This window comes from Hippopotamus amphibius, chromosome X (assembly GCF_030028045.1).
Source record: "Hippopotamus amphibius kiboko isolate mHipAmp2 chromosome X, mHipAmp2.hap2, whole genome shotgun sequence".
Taxonomy (NCBI): domain Eukaryota; kingdom Metazoa; phylum Chordata; class Mammalia; order Artiodactyla; family Hippopotamidae; genus Hippopotamus; species Hippopotamus amphibius.
Genome location: NC_080203.1, coordinates 87,440,493 through 87,462,689, shown reverse-complemented (window position 1 = coordinate 87,462,689; position 22,197 = coordinate 87,440,493). Strand labels below are relative to the sequence as shown.

General features: G+C 38.8%; 1 protein-coding gene across 1 annotated transcript; it reads right to left on the bottom strand.

The window, feature by feature from the left end:
- Nucleotides 1-12,579: 12,579 nt before the first annotated feature.
- Nucleotides 12,580-17,231, bottom strand: SPIN3 (spindlin family member 3). The gene is made up of 2 exons (XM_057718357.1): nt 17,007-17,231; nt 12,580-16,653 (listed from the first exon to the last, which is right to left on the bottom strand). Exon 2 carries the CDS (start codon nt 16,644-16,646, stop codon nt 15,870-15,872), a length of 777 nt encoding a protein of 258 aa, XP_057574340.1. The 5' UTR covers nt 16,647-16,653; nt 17,007-17,231; the 3' UTR covers nt 12,580-15,869.
- Between the last annotated feature and the right edge of the window lie 4,966 nt (nt 17,232-22,197).

Sequence of the window (22,197 nt, the reverse complement as noted above, 5' to 3'; positions counted from 1 at the left end):
GCACATTAAAAAAATCATACACCATGATCAAGTGGGGTTTATCCCTGGGATGCAAGGATTCTTCAATATACACAAATCAATCAACGTGATACATCATATCAACAAATTGAAGGATAAAAACCATATGAGCATTTCAATAGATGCAGAAAAAGCTTTTGACAAAATTCAACATCCATTTATGATAAAAGCTCTCCAGAAAATGGGCATAGAAGGAAATTACCTCAACATAATAAAAGCCATATATGAAAAACCAAAAGCCAACATCGTTCTCAATGGGGAAAAACTGGAAGAATTCCCTCTAAAAACAGGAACAAGATAAGGGTGTCCATTCTCACCACTATTATTCAACATAGTTTTGGAAGTTTTAGCCACAGCAATCAGAGAAGAAAAAGAAATAAAAGGAATCCAACTTGGAAAAGAAGAAGTAACATTGTCACTCTTTGCAGATGACATGATATTATATGTAGAAAACCTTAAAGACTCTACCAGAAAACTGCTAGCACTAATTGATGAGTTTAGTAAAGTAGCAGGATACAAAATTAATGCACAGAAATCTCTTGCATTCCTATACACTAACAACGGAAGAGCAGAAAGAGAAATTAAAGAAACTCTCCCATTCACCACTGCAAAAAGAATCAAATACCTAGGAATAAACCTGCCTAAGGAGGCAAAAGTTCTGTATGCAGAAAACTTTAAGACATTGATGAAAGAAATCAAAGATGACACAAACAGATGGAGGGACATACCATGTTCCTGGATTGGAAGAATCAACATCGTGAAAATGACTATACTACCCAAAGCAATGTGCAGATTCAATGCAATCCCGATCAAATTACCAAAGGCATTTTCCACAGAACTAGAGCAAGAAATCTGACAATTTGTATGGAAACTCAAAGACCCTGAATAAGCAAAGCAATCTTGAGAAGGAAAAATGGCGTTGGTGGAATCAGGCTTCCTGACTTCAAACTATACTACAAGGCCATAGTGATCAAGACAGTATGGTACTGGCACAAAAATAGAAAGGACGATCAATGGAATAGAATAGAGAACTCAGAAGTAAGCCCAAACACATATGGGCACCTTATCTTTGACAAAGGAGGCACGAGTATACAATGGAAAAAAGACAGCCTCTTCAATAAGTGGTGCTGGGAAAATTGGACAGCAACATGTAAAAGAATGAAACTAGAACACTTCCTAACACCATACACAAAAATCAACTCCAAATGGATTAAAGACCTACATGTAAGGCCAGACACTATAAAACTCCTAGAGGAAAACCTAGGCAGAACACTCTATGACATACATCAAAGCAAGATCCTTTTGGACCCACCTCCTAGAATCATGGAAATAAAATCAAGAATAAACAAATGGGACCTCATGAAACTTAAAAGCTTTTGCACAGTGAAAGAAACCATAAACATGACTAGATGCAACCCTCATAGTAGGAAAAAATAGTTGCTTATGAAACAACATACAAAGGAATAACCTCCAAAATATACAAGCAGCTCATGCAGCTTAATACCAAAAAACCAAATAACCCAATCCACAAACGGGCAGAAGACCTAAATAGACATTTCTCCTAAGAAGACATACAGATGGCCAACAAACACATGAAAAGATGCTCAACATCACTAATCGTCAGAGAAATGCAAATCAAAGCCACAATGAGGTATCACCTCACACTGATCAGAATGGCCATCATCACAAAATCTGGAAACAACAAATGTTGGAGAGGGTGTGGAGAAAAGGGAACTCTCCTGCACTATTGGTGGCAATGTAAGTTGGTACAGCCACTATGGAAAACAATTTGGAGGTTCCTTAAAAAACTATAAATAGAACTACCATATGATCCAGTAATCCCACTGCTGGGCATATACCCAAAGAAAACCATAATCCCAAAAGAAACTTGTACCATAATATTTATTGCAGCACTATTTACAATAGGCAGGGCATGGGAGCAACCTAAATGCCCATCAACAAATGAATGGATACAGAAAACGTGGCATATATATACAATGGAATATTACTCAGCTATAAAAAGGGATGAGATGGAGCTATATGTAATGAGATGGATAGAACTACATTCTGTCATACAGAGTGAAGTAAGTCAGAAAGAGAAGGACAAATATTGTATGCTAACTCACATATACGGAATCTAAAAATGGTACTGATGAACTCAGTGACAAGAACAAGGATGCAGTTACAGAGAATGGACTGGAGATCTCGAGGTATGGGAGGGGGCGGGGGGTGAAGGGGAAACTGAGATGAAGCGAGAGAGTAGCACAGACATATATATACTACCAACTGTAAAATAGTCAGTGGGAAGTTGTTGTATAACAAATGGAGTCCAACACGAGGATGGAAGATGCCTTAGAGGACTGGGGCGGGGAGGGTGGGGGGGACTCGGGGGTGGGGAGTCAAGGAAGGGAGGGAATACGGGGATATGTGTATAAAAACAGATGTTTGAACCTGGTGTACCCCCCAAAAAAAAATAAAAAAAAAAGTTAGAGCATGGCATTCCTCTGCTCTGCAGCCCGAATAAAGGATAAAGTCCTTGCAAAGGTCAAAAAAAAAATAGAATTTAAATGGGAGAAGTTACAAGAGACACAGCAGAAATAAAAAGCAACATAAGAGACTGCTACAAGCAACTACATGCCAATAAAATGGACAACCTTGATGAAATGGATAGATTCTTAGAAAGATATAATCTTCCAAGACTGAATCAGGAAGGAATAGAAAATATGAACAGACCAATCACAAGTAATGTAATTGAAATTGTGATTTAAAATCTCCCAACAAACAGAAGTCCAGGACCAGGTGGATTCACAGGTGAGTTTTATCAAACATTTAGAGAAGAGCTAACACCCATTCTTCTCAAACTCTTACAAAAAATTGCAGAAGAAGGAACACTCCCAAATTCATTTTATGAGGCCACCATCAGCATGATAGCAAAACCAGACAAAGTTACCACAAAAAAAGAAAATTACAGGCCAATATCACTGATGAATATAGATGCAAAAATCCTCAACAAAATACTAGCCAGTGGAATCCAGCAACACATTAAAAGCATCATACACCATGATCAAGTGTGGTTTATCTCTGGAATGCAAGGATTCTTCAATATAAGCAAACCAATCAATGTGATACACCATATTAACAAATTGAAGGATAAAAACCACATGATCATCTCAATAGATGCAGAAAAAGCTTCTGAGAAAATTCAATACCCATTTATGGTGAAAACTCTCCAGAAGGTGGGCATAGAAGGCACCTACCTCAACATAATAAAGCCCATATATGACAAACCCACAGCAAATATCATTCTCAGTGGTGAGAAATTGAAAGCATTCCCTGTAAGATCAGGAACAAGACAAGGATGTCCACTCTATCCACTACTATTCAACATAGTTTTTTAAGTCCTTGTCACAGCAATCAGAGAAGAAAAAGAAATAAAAGGAATCCAAATTTGAAAAGAAGAAGAAAAACTGTCACTGTTTGCATATGACATGGGACTATACATAGAAAATCCTAAAGATGCTACCAGGAAACTACTTGAGCTAATCAGTGAATATGGTAAAGTTGCAGGGTACAAAATTAACACACAGAAATCTCTTGCATTTCTATACAGTAACAATGAAACATCAGAAAGAGAAATTAAGGAAACAATCACATTCACCATTGCAACAAAAAGAATAAAACAGCAGGAATAAACCTAACCAAGGAGGTAAAAGACCAGTACTCAGAAAACTATATGACGCTAATGAAAGAAATCAAAGACAACAGAAACAGATGGAGAGATATACCATGTTCTTGGATTGGAAGAATCAACATAGTGAAAATGACTGTACTACCCAAAGCAATTTACAGATTCAATGCAATCCCGATCAAATTACCAATCACATTTTTCACAGAACTAGAACAAGAAATTTTACCATTTGTATGGAAATGCAAAAGACCCCGAATAGCCAAAGCAATCTTGAGAAGGAAAGAGTTGGTGGAATCAGGCTACCTGACTTCAGGCTATACTACAAGGCTACAGTGATCAAGACAGTATGGTACTGGCACAAAAACAGAAATATAGGTCAATGGAACAGGCGAGAAAGCCCAGAGATAAACTATGGTCAACTAATCTATGACAAAGGAGGCAAAGATATACAATGGAGAAAAGGCATTCTCTTCAATAGGTGCTGCTGGGAAAATTGGACAGTTACATGTAAAAGAATGAAATTAGAATACTCCTTAACACCATACACAAAAAAAACTCCAAATGGATTAATGACCTAAATGTAAGGCCAGACACTATAAAACTCCTAGAGGAAAATATAGGAAGAACACTCTTCAACATAAATTACATCAAGACCTTTTTTGATCCACCCCCTAGAGTAATGGAAATAAAAACAAAAATAAATAAGTGGGACCTCATGAAACTTCAAAGCTTCTGCACAGCAAAGGAAACTATAAGCAAGATGAAAAGACAACCCTCAGAATGGGAGAAAATATTTGCAAACGAATCAACAAAGGGTTAATCTCCAAATATAAACAGTTCATCCAGCTTAATATCAAAGAAACAAGCAACGCAATAAAAAATGGGCAGAAGACCTAAATAGGCATTTGTCCAAAGAAGACATGCGGATGGCCAAGAGGCACATGAAAAGCTGCTCAACATCACTAATGATTAGAGAAATGCAAACCAAAACTACAATGAGGTACCACCCACACTGGTTAGAATGGGCATCATCAGAGAATCTACAAACAGTAAATGCTGGAGAGGGTATATAGAAAAGGGAACGCTCTTGCACTGTTGGAGGGAATGTAAATTGATACAGCCACTGTGGAGAACAGAATGGAGGTTCCTTGAAACACTAAAAACAGAGTTACCATATTACCCCGTAATCCCACTCCTGGGCCTATACCCAAAGAACACCATACTTCAAAAAGACACATGCACTCCAATGTTCATTGCAGCCCTATTTACAATAGCCAGGACATGGAAGCAACCTATATGTCAATCAACAGATGAATGGATAAAAACATTGTAATACATATATACAATGGAATATTACTCAGCTGTAAAAAGCAATGAAACTGGGACATTTATAGAGACATGGATGGACCTAGAGACTGTCATACAGAGTAAAGTGTGTCAGAAAGAGAAAAACAAATATCGTATGTTAACACATATATGCAGAATATAGAAAAATGGTACAAATCAACTGGTTTGCAAGGCAGAAATAGAGACACAGATGTAGAGAACAAACATATGGACACCAAGTCAAGAAAGCAGGGAGGGTTGGGGGGGGGGATGAATTGGGAGATTGGGATTGCCATGTATACATTACTAATAAGAAAAAAAATACCAAATTGTACACCCTAAATATATGCAGTTTATTGTCTGTTTAGTGTATCTCAATAAAAGTTCTTTAAAAAAAAAAGCAAATAACCCAATCCAAAATTGGGCAGAAGACCTAAATAGACATTTCTCCAAAGAAGACATACAGATGGCTAACAAACATATGAAAAGATGCTCAACATCACTAATCATTAGAGAAATGCAAGTCAAAGCTACAATGAGGTATCACCTCACACTAGTCAGAATGGCCATCATCAAAAATCTAGAAACAATAAATGCTGGAGAGGGTGTGGAGAAAAGGGAACCCTCCTGCACTGTTGGTTGGAATGTAAATTTGTACAGCCACTATGGAAAACAGTATAGTGGTTCCTTAAAAAACTGAAAATGGAACTACCATATGACACAGCAATCCCAATACTGGGCATATACCCAGAGAAAACCATAATCCAAAAAGAAACATGTACCATAATGTTCACTGCAGCACCATTTATAATATCCAGGACATGGAAACAACCTAAATGCCCATCAACATATGAACAGATAAAGAAGATGTGGCACATATATACAATGGAATATTAGCCATGAAAAAGAATGAAATTGAGCTATATGTAATGAGGTGGATAGACCTAGAGTCTGTCATACAGAGTGATGTAAGCCAGAAAGAGAAAAACAAATACTGCATGCTAATTCATATATATAGGATCTAAAAATATGGTACTGATGAACCTAGTGAAAGGGCAAGAATAAAGATGCAGATGTAGAGAACATACTTGAGGACACAGGATGGGAGGGGTGAAGGGAAAGCTGGGATGAAGTGAGAGAGTAGCATTGACATATATACACTACCAAATGTAAAATAGCTAGGGTGAAGCTGCTGCATAACACAGGGAGATCAACTCAATGATGGGTGATGACTTAGATGGCTGGGATAGGGAGGGTGGGAAGGGGTCTCGGGATGGAGGGGATATGGGGATATATGTATAAATACAGCTGATTCACTTTGTTGTACAGCAAAAACTGGCACAGCAGTGTAAAGCAATTATATTCCAATAAAGAGCTTAAAAAAAGGAGTCAAGAATGATATGAATTATTATATGACTGGCTGAATCTGACAGTGTGTGCACAATGATTTTTCTTCTTCAGTGTTTAAGCAAGGGAGATCCTATAACCAAGGAATATATCCATGAGAATCAACAAATATCCTGGAAATAAATCAAGAAATATCCATGGAAATCAACAGCTTGAGTAGACCTGGGTGGGTGGGATGGGTGAGGGCTCTGTAAAGCCAGTACTATGCCAGTGTGGGGGGTGACTACAGAGAACCTTGTTGAGGACATGTTTATCAGAAATATTCTGTGTTCCATACTAAATATTGGTAGAAATAGCAAATCACTGAATTATAGCATCTGGGTAGGGCTTGGCGGTGTATATTTAACACAAAGGACTAATATAATAGTCTCAGATGAACTGGCCCTGACTCCCTTATTTATGCTTAGTTAACTGAGCTTTGAGCTAGGATCTGGCTGCCTAGCTCTCTTATCTCCATTTGACTAAAACACTCTCTTCTGTGGCACTTACCCCATCTACTCCATTTGCTTTCTGCTGTGTTGTAGGATAAAAAGGGTTTTTATGAATAAACCTTCTACCTTCTAGGGTTTTGTTGTTAGTTTGCTGGTCTCATTCATAACATTGGTGTGGGTGTCAAGAAACCACACTGTCCCTCTAAATCCTTGTAGCTTTAGAGGTATCTTAGGAAGGAATGAGCTGAGGGTGCTCATACTGGTGGACACATTACTTTGATACAATGAGAAGAATGTCATGGTGGTGGGTAGTTTTATTTAAAGGAGCTGAAAAGCAAAAAAACATCATCTTGGAGATAACATTTGAGATGGAATGTGAATAATTTGTCAGAAAGAGATTTAGGGTGTAAGTGAGTGGCTAAGAAGGAAGGACTTCCATGATACCACACTTTTCATTTAACTCCTATCTTTTAGTCTCTTTTGCTTGTGTCTCCTCATCTCCCAAACCTCTTTGTGGCCCAGGGCTCTGCCCATGATCATATGCTTTCCTCTATGTACACTCACCCCCTATGGTGATCTTATATACTCCCATGTCTTTAAATACCATTTATACATAGAACCTCCCAAATTTATGTATTCAGCTCAGTGAGACCTCTCCTCTGAACAGCAGGCTCGTATATTCAATAACTGCTCAACATCTCCACTTAGATGTCCTAAAAATATCTCAAACTTAACTTTTCCAAAACTGAATTTCTAATCTTCCCTCTACATCCATCCAAACCAGAGCCTTCTTCATCTCTGTTGATGGCTACTCCATTCTTTCAGTTATTTAGTCCAAAAATCTTGGAGCCATCCATGAGTCCTCTATTTCTCTCATATTCCACTTTCAGCTGGTGAGAAAATTGGCTTTTCCTTCAAAATATATCCAAAATTCAAATTCTTCATACCACCTCCATTGTTACCTTTCAGATATTGTCAGCTCACACCTGGGTTCCCACAATACCCTAACTAGTTTCACTGATTCCATACTTTTTCCTCTAGTCTGTGCTCCAAACGTCAGAGAGATCCTTTAAAAAAGGTCAACTATCTGCTCAAAATCTTCAGTGGCTATGTGGACATGGAGATGCAACACCCAGGTTTCTTTTCATTGAAAGACTTATTACCCTAACTTCATCCCTGTTTAAGGATTGCCTCAGCTGCAGAGAGCAGTCTTGTCCAAGGTCACATCCTTTCCCAGGGTAGCCTATATCCAGTGATTGATCAGTGTATGCATTTGTGGCTGACACTGTCATTGAGTATCAGAGCTTGAGGTCTCCCTTGCTGCTTCTGCTTTTTCCTCTATAGATATTGACCCCAAAGGCATTGCTTAACACATTTTCTGAAGGATTAACTTTATTTTACATTTCCTTCCTGGGGAACTCAACCTGTGACAGGCTTATCATTTCACATAGAGGTCCTACAATGCATTGCAGGGCCTTATATGATTTAGTCCCTTATTACCTCTCTGACTTCCCCTATGTCTCTCACTCTCACTTATGTAGTTATAGACAAAGTAGCCCCCTTGGTCTTTGAACGTGCCAATAATGCACCTACCTTAGGACCTTTCCTCTAGCAGCTCCTTTTACCATGAATGCTCTTTCTCTAGCTATATGCTTGGATAATTCCTTCACTTCATTTATTTGCTCAAATATCACCTTCCCCATGAAATCTATCCTAATCTCCCTATTTAATATTGCAAACCACCATTCCTCTTACCTCTTACCCTTTTCTAATTTTCTTTTTGTTCAAACAGAACAAATTGTTAACAATGTCACTTTCTGATGTCACATATAATTTATTTACTTAATATTTTTTATTGTTTAATGCTAGCTTCCTCTTATTTGCATGTAAGCTCCATGAGAACAGAGATCATTGACTGTTTTATTTACTGAAATATTCCAAGTTCCTAGTTACAGTGCCTGTAACAAAATAGGTACTAAATAAATTTGTTGAATGACTAAATGAATAAAGTAGATTTAACAGTAGGAGCAAAGTATGTATTGGGAGAAGGTGATAGAGATGAAAGAATAGGAAGACCACAGAAATCACTTTGATTTCTCCCTTGGCGCTCTTGCTTTTTTCCCATTTCTTTGGGAAATGTTAGCAAAAATAATAATTATTGATAGAATAGCACTTAGTATCAGGAGACTTAGGTTCAGGTACTGTTACTAGCTGTGTGACCCTTGCATTTTTTTCTCTCTAAACTTGATTTCCTAATCTGTAAAATGGAAATAGTAACACTTACCTCCCAGTATCCTGTGAAGATTAAGATGTGCCTGGCACATACTAGGTGTTCAATAAATACTTTTTGCCATCGCATCACCCCCCAAAAATGAATGATATAAACTAAATGGCTCAAATCTCTTGTAGTGTGTATTTGAAACTGTAACCACAAAAACAGGTGTACACATATGGGCATCACCTTTACCTCTGTACTATGGACCTGCATCGTGAATTTGGGGTTGGGGAAGAAATCTGCCCCATTTCCATTTATTCATTGACTTTTTAGCCCCTTCACTTCATTTCCACGATCAGGGTAACAATTGAAATAATGCACAAATATGTTGTCTGTATTATTCTTTGACCTCCACAAAGAGATAAAAACATCAGAAAACAGTGACATAGTTACCTGTATAGAACAGTAGAGAAAAATCATGAGCTATAGGTCTCATGTTAAACACATGACTGAGTTAATAACCATGAATAAATGATTTCAGCTATCCTAGCCTTTCAACTTGTTTTTCTCTCTAGATCACTCCTCCTTCAAATTGTTGCATGGGCTAGCTTCTCACCATTCAGTTATCTGTTCAAGTATCTACTCAAGCCTTTTTCTGACAAGCCCTAGCTGAAGTAGCTCCCTTATTTCAGTTACTTTCTATCCCATTGCTTTGCTTTGTTATCATCATACAACTTACCACTCCCAGAAATTATGTAGGTTATTTGTCTACATCTTTGTTGTCTTTCTCCCCCTATGAGAATCTAAGCTCCCTAAAAGTATGGACTTTATCTATCTCCATCATTATTAGCCAAGTCCAACAAAAGGCAGTTGAAAAAATGAATGATTGAATCTACAAAATAAGATAATACGCTGCCCTCCTAACCTCCCAGGAATGCTGTGAAGATTTATCAGCTTTCAGGGAAAGTTCTTAGTAGGAAAGGAAGGAGCTATATATATAAATAAAGAATTATTTAAAGTAACATTTCAGTAATAGAATTTCTGGACTGTATTCACTAGTTAAATGTCACTGGACATTGCTAAATATAAATGTTTACTAAAAGAATGTGGGCTGTACCCTTGGGAAAGTAGGTGGAATTCATTTTAGAAACTACCTGCACTGCACTATTATATGCTAAGGATATAGTTTATCATTTAGTTCTCAATACAACCGAGTAATGTAAGGATTATTACTTGCAATAATAGCCTTAAAAAGATTGTCACTAGCGCCAAATCACAGAGTTAGTGGATCCTGGAATTATGCCCATTCTACTGATCTCATTGTTTCTCCTACTCTATACTCTTCTGGATTCCTCAGATCTATGCTTCTTAGGCAAAGTTCAAGCATACTGTATCCATAGTGGAAACCAGCCTATCTGAAAACAGTGAGGGAAGAAAATCGAGCTTTCTTAGCTTAGTTATTTGTTGTCTGAAATTCTAGTTGAAAGAGATCTGAGACTTTGGAAACTTGTAGGATTAGAAAAGCCAAATTCTTTACCCCAAATTAAGCTTTGTGAGAGCAAGGGCAAGGAGATGAGAGACTTAGCAGGAAATAAGACTGGGGTCAAGAAAAGCCTAATTTCCTAGACCAGTGTTTCCCAATCAGTACTGATGATGATAAGAATCATTTGGAATGTCTGGTCGAGGTTTTCCAGGTCCCCTTACTCCCCTGCCAAGAGATTTTGATTTCTTAAAACTAAGGTGAGTTTTAGGAACTTATATTTTAGCAAGCAGCCCAGGTAAATTTATTATCAGGTAAGTGAAGGAAATTACAATTCTGGCCTCACTTACTTGGCACCTATAAGTCAGTGATTCTCAATGTGGGATCCTAGGACCAGCAGTATCAGTCTCCTGTGTGAACTTGTTAGAATATATAAATCCTTGGACCTCACACTAGACTTACTGAACCAGAGTTTCTACAGTGGGCCTCAGCAATCTGTAGTTCAACAAGTTCTTCAGGTGATTCTAATATGTGCTGAAGTTTTAGAACTACTGTATTAAAGAGACTCCAATCCTGGCCAACAACATCAAAAACTCATTATTTAAACCCAGAACAACTCCCAGACACAAGAAATGGCATAAGATGAAGTGGACAGTTAAAATTGTTCATCCCCAAGAAAGTGCATCCACACAAGATGTGTCTCCAAGGGAGACCTTCTTAGAGAACAAAAAGAGACTGGCTGACCAGAGAACTCATTCTACTGCCAGGGCAGAGTCCTTGTCTAACAGATTACGACATATGCTTTGAACCAGAAACTACTATGTATTGCTTCTTATTTCCCCCCCTTTTTCAAATGGTCATTTTTATTATACTTCTCTGGTTATTTATTCACAATCATATATTGGATATGTTGGAGTGAAGGTTAGTTTGCAATTTAACTACAGGTGACAAGACTGCTAGGATGATGGATCTGAAGATGTCTGCATATCAACTAGAGATCCTAAACTTAATGTTAAATGTAGTAACTGGATAAGACTTTAGGTTTTTCCCCTTTGAAGACATAAATTCACTACATGTATGTGTGAACATTTTTGAAAGTGGATATGTGGGAAGAAAGGTATCCATGAATGCTCACTATCCAAAGGAAGAAGCTATACTAGACATTTGTGATTGGTTCATGGTATTCACTCCACATGCCTTTGATTTCACTAGGAATCCACTTGGTTCTAGGGAGATATATTTTAGGGTTCAGGGATGGAACACATGCCATGGCTAAGCCAATCAGTGCATTTCATCCTTGGGACTTCAGTGATTGGTCTAGGTATGTGACCTAAGCCAGTTCAGAATGCACCACAGGACATAGGTTATTTATCTTTCTCTAGGCTGGAACTGCTGTGGCCTGGAACTGCTGGTCTAATTTTGCTACCATGAAGGCAGCTTGAGAATCGAACTGACATACAGAAGAGGGAAAATCTTAACGAATCACAGACACTGAGCCTGAACCCCAATCAAACTGTTCCTGAAGCCCATCTAACTTCTGGATTATTTTAGTTACATGAATCAATAATGCTCGGTAACTGTTTAAACATGTTTAAAAGGGGTTTCTTGTTATACGGAGAATAGCATTCTGTTATAAAGGGCAAATAAATTTGTATATGGTAGTAGATATCAGTGTAAGCTAGAATAAAAAATGATTTTTCATTTCATTTTTAAATAACTGATTATATTACCTTAACTTTTTCCACAGCTTCAATTTATAGTTGATTCCCCTCTTAACTTTCCTCAATAAAACTATCCTGGCCTCAAGAAGTTCATTCCACAAAATTGATCATGTTTACATACATTTCACATTCTACTAGTCAGAAAAATTTACTTGGCAGAAATGGTGGGTTTGCAAGGACATGTAAGTTTTCATTGAACTAGGCTGGGGTATGAAGGTCTGAATTAATCATACCTCCTTCCCTTCCAGATTCTGAACCAACTAAAAAATATACACAGGAATCAAAGAGGGATTAAAATACCAGCTTTAATATATTGTTAAGTGAAAAAGAAAAATTCATAACAGCATGTATAGTATGCCACAATTTGTATAAAAAATTGATATACACATATATAATGTACTTGTAAATACATGGATTATCTCTGGAAAAATACATAGTAACTGGTAAGAGTGGTTATCTTTGGAAAGTGGGACTGAGGTCAAGGATGGAAAAAAGGAGACTTACTTTATACTGTATATCCTTTTGTACTGTTTGATTTTTACTAGAGGCATGTGTTTTTGTCCAAAAATGTTTTATACAATAAAACTTTTTAAAGAGTAAAAATAGATACCAGCTTAATTGCTGATAGATCTGGACTGGAGAACATGTTTTGGACCTAAGCTTGAAGTGAACTTCTACCTCAAGTGTAAAGACAATGGATCCCCCATTACAGAGGGTGAGAGAGGTCTACAGATTAGATGTTTACCCAGCCATGTAATAAAGGATAGTCTTTCCCATATTTTTTTTATGAGAAATGAGCTCAAGAGCCAAGAGGGCCCTAAGTTGCATATCCATAATAACCCTTTTCTCAAGTTCACCAAGTTATTTCTCTTTCCATTTGGGAGATTGAATGAGTGGCTAGTGGAGATGGGTAGAAATTTTCTTCCAAATATTTTTGAGAGCTACAAGTCCTTTTTTTTCTTGGTCAGGAACATGGAGAGAGGCAGAGGATAGATCCTATCATACCTTTGGACATTTCTGTCCACATTGCCAACACCCAAGACAAACAGGGCTTGGCTGTCCCTTTCAGGGGAGACCAGCAGTATCTTAGGAATGTCCTGCTCCCACTGTGTAAGACTGGTGAGCAGTTCTGCTTTTGCCCCAGAAGGCTCTGAAATAAGTCAGAATAGAACAGTAATTAAATTAACTCTAAGGCTACATTACACCCCAGGCTGAAAATTCACTTACTATTTTAACCCCAATTTATAATTATGTCCAGCCACATTATCTGACATAGCTTACAAAGATTATACAATAAGCCCCAAAGATAGCATTAAAATACTCCAAGTAATACAATGTCAACAACATAATGAAAATGCCTTAATTTGAACCATACAAAAGCCACACCAACTATTAAACTCACAGGGAAAAACAAATGCCCCAAATGAAATTTCTATTTTAAAGTCCAAAGGAATTAAAGTCCAAAATTCTGCCTTCCCCAATTTCTTGTTTTTCTGACGTCAGCCACAGAGATCCTCACAAAGATGTCTGGACAGATACGGGGTTCCTTCAGCAGCTGTAGCCTGGGCTGTCTTCCGCTTGATTTGGTGTAGTTCCTTCAGAACTTCGGGAGTTGAATTAATCTAACCCCGTAATTGCATGTCATACATATATGTCATACAGTAATAGTCCACAGGGTCAAAAGGACATAAGATTATCACAGTGTCAGCCTCACATCCAAAAAGTTAGAAAGCACACTAATCCTCAGCCTCTAAAAACAGATATCTCAAGTAAATTTATGTCCCCAGGACTTAGTACATAGGGTAATACAGACCCACATTGCTGTTGTCAGTCAAATATCTGAGCAGAGACTTAGTGGCATCAAAAGGAAGAAAAGCAGACAGAGAAAACATGGGAGAAGAGAATATCTTCTTGGCTTCATCCTCAGCAGGATGCCAGTCTGTCTGTGCCAGTAGTCTGGACTCCATGACCTGTGAACTTAAACTAATTTGGAAGATATTTCCCAAGTGGTTGATTGTACTGTCATGAGTCCCAGCCCCAAATCTGCAGAAGTCCATGGCCTGTCTGTTACTGCTAATGCAGCTTCTATCGGAAACCCAATGAGAATGCATTGGCTTTGGCCGGGAGCTTCTCTCCAAAACCTTGCTTGTTTTTCAACCTTTTCTTTCCTGGTTAACTTTCCAAAGTTAACCTTCACTGATGCCTTCCATAATGGAAGGTATAAGGCCCACTCCATTATTTATTTTTCTATTGAAGTAGGACTTACCCTTATCTGCACATGAGTTTCTTAGGTCCAGGCAAGAAACAGGATAAAGTTGAAAAACAAAATACTAACAAATATCTATTAGATTTCTAACTACCAAGGCCAGCATTTAAAACATCATTAAGCACTTAGAACATCATTAAGTCTATTGATCATTTAGCACAGATTCTAATCTATGTGTTCCACAATCCTGCTAGGACACCACAATAAATGAGCTCACCAGTTTCTACAAGGAAGCAAAGCCTATTTTCAGCCTTTCTTAGTTCTAGCAAGTACCTTGCCCACCTCAGATGCTGGGACTCAGAAGTCTTCTAAGAATCAAATGAAAACCTAATCTAAATTTTTTCAAAGTGTCCTTCTTGGTATAGGAAATAAATCTGTATCTTGGCCTGATTCCAAATTTTCACTCCTTTATTTTGAGGTCCTGGACAGATCTGCCAACCCTTGCTAAACCTAGCCTCTACTCTCTGGCTGAGTACTCTAGCTAGAGCCCAGCCTAATGCTCCACTAGGCTGGCAAAGTCCAACTGTGCTAAAGTCTTCCTGCACAGTCTGTGTCTGTAAAAACCCACTCCATGTCTGCAGCTACCAGCCAGAGCTATTGTAGACAACAGAAATCCTAATGCCATTAATAACCAACCATGATTTCTCTACTTGCAGTTTGGTTCCCAAATGCCTGCCCTCTTAACAATTTTGTAAGGTTTTTCAGCCTATGCTTATGTACTAAACTGCAAAATAATTACGCTCTTGATTTTGAACCAAGTTGAGCAATAAGTATAAGAATCAGAAAGGAAACACAATATTAGCCTTACTTTCAGTACAGTTAGAATTTAAAATGCAACTTGGACAGAAGACCAAAATAAGCTTCCCACTGCTCCCCAAATTAGACTTTTGAAGCCAACTAAGGGGAGGGTTGAATTGCAAAGACACCTACCCAGCCAGCCACATTGAATATCTCAGGAAGCTTCACGTTTCAGTGAGTGCAGATTGTCCAAATGCCAAAGAGAATGAAGCAAGAGGTGTTCAGCTACCTTTAGCCTATTAACACTACCCAAGATAAAAATATGGGCCACTTTATCCTTCTCACTAATTAGATAAGCCAATCATTCTACTGTGGGGAGGAACCAGTAAAAAGGCTGGAGATAAGGGCAAAAGGTTTCTTCAAAAAACGTCTGAGTGTGAAGTTCCAATTTTTTTTTGCCAGGCAAAAGTGTGAAAAAAGGGAGTGTATGATTCTTACAAATTGTAAAGCAATCAAGACTTTTTGTGTGTTCAGATTTTACAAAGAGTCTCACATATCTGGCAAATTTCAAAATGACCCCTAAGATGTTTTTACTAAATCGTAGACATAGATATGGAAATCGTCATCAAATTTGATGAAGTACACAGAGGGTTTTGCTTCCACCTGATGAATGACCATGCCAGTTCTCTTGGAGCCATCCTCCTTGGCATATTCCACCTGTTTGCCTACTAGGCTGTCTATAACTTCTCCTGGCTCCCTCTCTGCAAGAGGAGAATCACTGGAATCTGGAAGGATGCGTAGGTCACCATCTTTATAATCGTCTAAGAGCTGGTACATATATAATACAGGATCTTTTTCATAGGTAATGTAAAACCATGTATTCATGACAGGCGCCTGAGCTAAGACCATCCCCCTCCATTCATTTTTGGAACCTTCCTCTGTCTCAAAAATATGTTCCACTGCTTTGCCAATCATAATTTCTGTTAAGTGTGTATCACTGATTCTAGATGATGTAACTCTATTAGGAAGGACTTCAAGTGATGACACTCTTTCATCTCTGTGAAGTTCCAATCCATAAACACAGTCAAACCCATCATATTTGATAAGATACAGAGAGGGATTTACAGGTACCTGATCTAGAACGGTTCCCTTCCACTGTGTTAGAGGTTCATCTCCGTCTTTCCATCCGTGCCGAATTCTGCAGCCTACGATGTTCCTCCGAAGCTGGGAGATGGGTCTGCTCCTATGCGTCTTGTGTGCAGGCTTTCTCTTCATCATGGTAACAGACGCACTGGCATGTCCTGCGCCTGTCCTGGACCGCTGCCCTGCAGCTGCTTTTCCGAGCGGGGTCTTCATGCCTGCGCTGCAGCACAGTAGCAAGGCGGACCAAGGAAGGAAATCAAGAAAAAATAAATTCAATGCATGACACGGTGAACTTTTTCTCCTAATTAGTGCATTCCGTGCACCCACGCCTAAGTTTTCCCCGAAAGCTATGCAGAAAAGCTGGAAATCACGGCATTCTGGCTGCTTGCCTTCAGTAACCTTCCTCCCCAGCTAGTGCCGGCTATGCTAGCGCGAGGGAGTCGCGGTTACAGTGAAAGAAACAGGGGGCACACTCCCCTCCTCCTCCCGCCCTGCGTCCAACACTGTCCCGGCCAGGGGGCACAAACCCTCCCAGGCCGGGGATAGCGGGCCTCCCGTGCCCAAATCGGACACCTCACTGCCGCCTCCGCGGTGAGCCTGTGTCAAAGGAGGACCAGCAGACCACGAGCCAGGTGCTTGCAAGAGCTGGGAGGGAGGATCCTTAGAAGAGGAGCGTGGCAAGTAGGCTGCTGGGCAGGCGAACAGGATGGCGGCAGTGTCTCCAGTACTCGGCTTGCGGGTCCTCCGCTCCCTGTTGGCGGCAGCGGCAGCAGCCGCTGCCCCTCTGACACATTAGGCTCCCACCAACCACTGCAGTCGCCGCAGTCTCCTCCCTCTTTTCCGTAGAGCACAGCTTCCTGCCAGGAGAGAGGCGTTTCCTTCCTGCCCAGCAAGCGCCCACCCCCCCGCCCTTCAACTCCCGTGTCCAGCACTTCCCTGAGCCAGGGAGGCGCTCGTTGGTTCCTTGCCCCGCCCCTTTCCAAAATTTGGAGCCGCGTGGCCTACAAATCCCCTTCCCAACAGTCTAGCGTCCGCTCTTCAGTTATGGGCTCCCAGGCTCCCCACCCCCACCCTTATCCCCACCTCAGTACCCCTGCCTCATCTGCTTTCCATCCTCCAGGAATTTGCCCTTCCCTTTCCCCCTGCCATCCTGGAGTTATTCTTTATATACAGAAACCTGCCTTTCCTGTCATTTAAGGGAATTTGAGGTAGGAGGAGAGAAATGCACTAGTGCTCATTCTGCCATCTTGACCTAATCTCTAGATAATTTTTACCGACTGGTCATTCCAGAACTTGAGGATTTTTTTTTTTTCACTGATTGCGGAGGAATTGTATGGACAATGTGGGCACGGCTTAAAATTTAGCAAACTGACATGAAGAAGAAAATAATCAACTATTTCTCCACCTTCCATTCCCCAGGGCTCATAGCAAAATATTAACACTTTCCATTGCCTTTTTAATACTTACAAAGCTGGGATAATTTTGCATATGCATTTTCATGGCGTGCTCTTTTCCATATAGAATAAATGTTTAATCAGGTGATTAGATATTGTCTGAAACATGTTTTGTAGTGGCTTCACTAAAATCAGCATAAGGGTATTTTCACAGTTTGACCATACCCTCCCACCTTCAGATTTTTAATTTAAAATATACTGTTCTCTTGAACAGAATAATCTAAACACAAACTGATAATCAAACAATTATTACAATTATAACAAGAATTTAGTATTTCAACACTGTGAGATCATAAATCTAAGGAGAAAGACATTTTAGAAGTGATTCAACTATTTTTGTTTTTATTATAGCCTTGGTAGTGAGTGTGAAGCAGTATCTCATTGTAGTTGTAATTTGGATTTCCCTAAAGACTAATGGTGATGAGCGTCTTTTGATATGCTTGTTTGACATTTGTGTATCTTCCTTGGAGAAATGTCTATTTGAATTCTTTGTTCATTTTAAAATGGATTGTTGTTGTTGCTTTTGTAAGTATTCTTTATAAATTCTGGATGAGAGACACCTATCAGATATATTATTTGAAAAATATTTTCTCCCTTTCAGTGGATTTTTTTTAATTGAAGTATAGTAGATTTACAGCATTATATTAGTTTCAGATGTACAACATAGTGACTCAATATTTTTATAGATTGTATTCCATTAGAGCTATCACAAAGTAATGGCTGTATTTCCCTGTGTTGTACAATGTATCTTTTTGCATATTTTATACATAGTAGTTTGCATCTTTTAACTCCCAACCCCTATCTTGCCCCTCTCATTTTCTTTCTCTCCACTGATAACCACTAGTTTGTTCTCTGTATCTGTCTATTTCTGTTTTGTTATACTCATTAATTTGTTTTGTTTTTTAGATTCCATATATAAGTGATAACATAGAGTATTTGTCTTTGTCTGACTCATTTCACAAAGCATAATAACCTCTAGATCCATCCACGTTGCTACAAATGACACAAATGGCAGAATTTCATTCTTTTCTTATGGCTGACTAATATTCTATTGTGTGTGTGTGTGTGTGTGTGTGTGTGTGTACACCACATCATTTTTTATAATTAGGTGTGGTTACTTTTAATTTTTATTTTTTAAAAATTTTATTGAAGTACAGTTAATTCACAACACTGTGCTAGTTTCAAGGGCACAGCAAGGTCACCCAGTCACACACTCACACATACATAAACATGTACACTCTTTTTCACATTCTCCTCTGTTATAGGTTACCACAAGACATTGAGTATAGTTCCCTGTGCTATACAGTAGGTACTTGTTGGTTATTTGTTTTTTTATACAGTATTGTGTATAGTTTAATCCCAAACTCCTAATTTATCCCTCTTTGGTAACCATAAGCTTGTTTCCTATGTCTGTGGGTCTATTTCTGATTTGTAAATAAGTTCGTTTGTATAAGTTTTTTAAATTCCACATATAAGCGATATCATATGAAATCTTTCTCTGGTTTATTTCATTTAGTATGATAATCTCTAGGTCCATCCATGTTGCTGCAAATGGCATTGTTTCATTCCCTTTTTTAAAAAGATTTATTTTATTATTTATTTATTTATTTTTGGCTGTGTTGGGTCTTTGTTGCTGCCCGCAGACTTTCTCTAGTTGTGGCGAGCGAGGGCTACTCTTCCTTGTGGTGCACAGGTTTCTCTTGTTGCAGAGCACAGGCTCAGTAGTTGTGGTGCATGGGCTTAGTTGCTCCGAGGCATGTAGGATCTTGGCAGCTCAAGGATCGAACCTGTGTCCCCTGCATTGGCAGGGGGATTCTTAACCACTGCATCACCAGGGAAGCCCTCATTCTTTTTTTTTTATGGTTGAGTAATATTCCATTGTGTGTACATCTTCTTTACCCATTCACCTGTCAATGGACAATTAGGTTGCTTCCATGTCTTGGGTATTGTAAATAATGCTGCTATGAACACTGGGTTGCATGTATTTTTTTGAATTATGTTTTTCTCTGGGTACATGCCTAGGAGTAGTATTACAGGATCATATGGTAGCTCTATTTATAGTTGTATAAGGAACCTCCATACTGTTCTCCATAGTGGCTGTACCAAGTTACATTCCCACCAACAGTGTAGGAGGGTTTCTTTCTCTCCAAACCCTCTCTAGCATTTATCATTTGTAGAATTTTTGATGATAGCTATTCTGACAGGTGTGAGGTGATAACATTGTGCTTTTTAATTAAAAATAATTTTATTATTGCCCTTTGGCATTCTCATAGCACCATGTACAGATTCTTGTTTAAAGAATTATTATTCTCTAATATTGCCTGTTTATATGTCCTCTTTAGAAGTGCTTGAGGTCTTTGGAAAATAAAGATGTAGACTACTTCTTCAGTTTCAGGTTCTCAATTCATATTTGTGAATTGATGAATGATACAATCCAAAATCTTTAGCTAGGCATTCACATTATTGCCATGGCCATAATTACATTTCTAGTGATACCTTTCATCACTGCCTCATACCCTATGTACTAATCAACAGGAGCTACTTGCAGGTCCCAGAAAATTCCATGGTTTGCTTATTTTCAGCTTTCTTGTACTTTAGATCTCTTTGCTATCAGTACACATTAATTTGCAGATTATACTAACACATTAGCATAGATTGATTTTTACTTTTTTGATAAACCTAACATTCAAAGCTTACTAAGCTCCTACAAAACTCTATTTTTACCTCTATGCCAGTGATCATTGCATTCTGTTTTGTGATAGTGCAGTTTATTCTCCCTGTCCTTGTATTAGTGGTAGACATTACTTTATGCAGAAAACCAGGAAAATCTTTTAATTACTGGGTTCAACATGAAATACTAGACTGAAGGTCCCCATATGTAATGTTTTTTTATGATCAGAGGACATTATGACTTAATGCAAGTTCTTCGACAATAAGTTACCATGATATCTGTCCCAAGTTGGTTCCAAAGGATAGAGGGTCTACTGCTTCCTTCCCATGCTCTGTATATGTTTGTCTCTGTTTAGATTCTCTGAGTTTTGTTTCTTTTATCAAAAGATTTCATTTGTGTCAGAAGTTTCTCTTGCCAAAAACTATAAATTTGAGCACTAGAAAAGCAAATGTAGTATATTTCAGATACCTCAAAAAGAAATCAAAGGACAGATATGAGACAAACAGTAAAGAGAACAGAGATGTCAGTGATTTTCCTCAGGAACACTGCCAAATCTGAGAGATCAACCGAAACTAGAGTTCATGAATTTGGAAAATGTAATCCATTATCTGAAAAATCTGGCACTGATATTGTATGTAAACTGGTCAAAATTTGGAAGTGAATCTTGCTTCATATTTAATTTTGAAATGATAGCCGTCAGTTTATCTATGGCACTACTTTATTATTTTTTATTGAGGTGTATTTGATTTACAATATAATATTAGTTACAGGTGTACAACATAATGATTTACAAATTTTAAAGATTATACTTCATTCAGAGTTATTATAAAATATTGGCTAGATTTTAGAAAGATGGCGGTGAAGTAGAAGGACGTGGAATGCATCCCTCTCCAAAGATGCATCAGGAATACATCAAAAGACACAATAATTCCCACAGAGATCCAGCTGAACACCAACAGATGACCTTGGACACCAGAAAGGACTGCAAAGATCCCAATATAACTGATTAGGACTGAGAGACAAAAAAAAAAAAAAAAAAAAGGAAGAAGAAAGAGGAGGAGAAAAAAGGAAAGGGAGGGGTCCCACACATTGGGGCAGAGGGATCTGAAGCAGAGGGGAAATTGCTGAATTTGGAGAAATGTCCCTTATCTGACAGGGAAACCCATTCTCCAATGGGGAATTTCCCTGGGTCAGAAGGGAGGCATTTGGGACTGTTCAAAGAGGGTGAAGCAGCTAATCTGTGGCAGACAGGAAAGAGTGAGAAACACACGGAGGATCCGCACCATGGATCAGCATGTCTGGACTGAGACGGGTTCACAGCTGAACAGGGGGTTTGGGAGCTGGAATGTGGGGACTGGAGAACTGGTTCAGGGTGACAAACATTGTTGGCAGTGGGGAGACAGACTGAGAGGACAGGAGGGAAGAAATCTGCAGCAGAGAATGCCTACTGTGGTAAGCTGGATGGCCATGGCAGCGGCTCAATACTGCTGACTCACAAGCAGGGAGGAGGAGCCATGGGTGTAGCCTCTCACTCTGTGCCTGTGAAGGACAAAGGAAGGACCCCTCTGGGCCTGCCTAATGCACTCAGGGATAGTAGAGGCCCCGAGGAATGGCTGACCTACAGTGCCTGCAGCTGAGA

Bases quoted from the DNA above. Each gene is read 5' to 3' on its own strand.
- SPIN3 (XM_057718357.1), bottom strand. From the start codon at position 16,646: ATGAAGACCCCGCTCGGAAAAGCAGCTGCAGGGCAGCGGTCCAGGACA.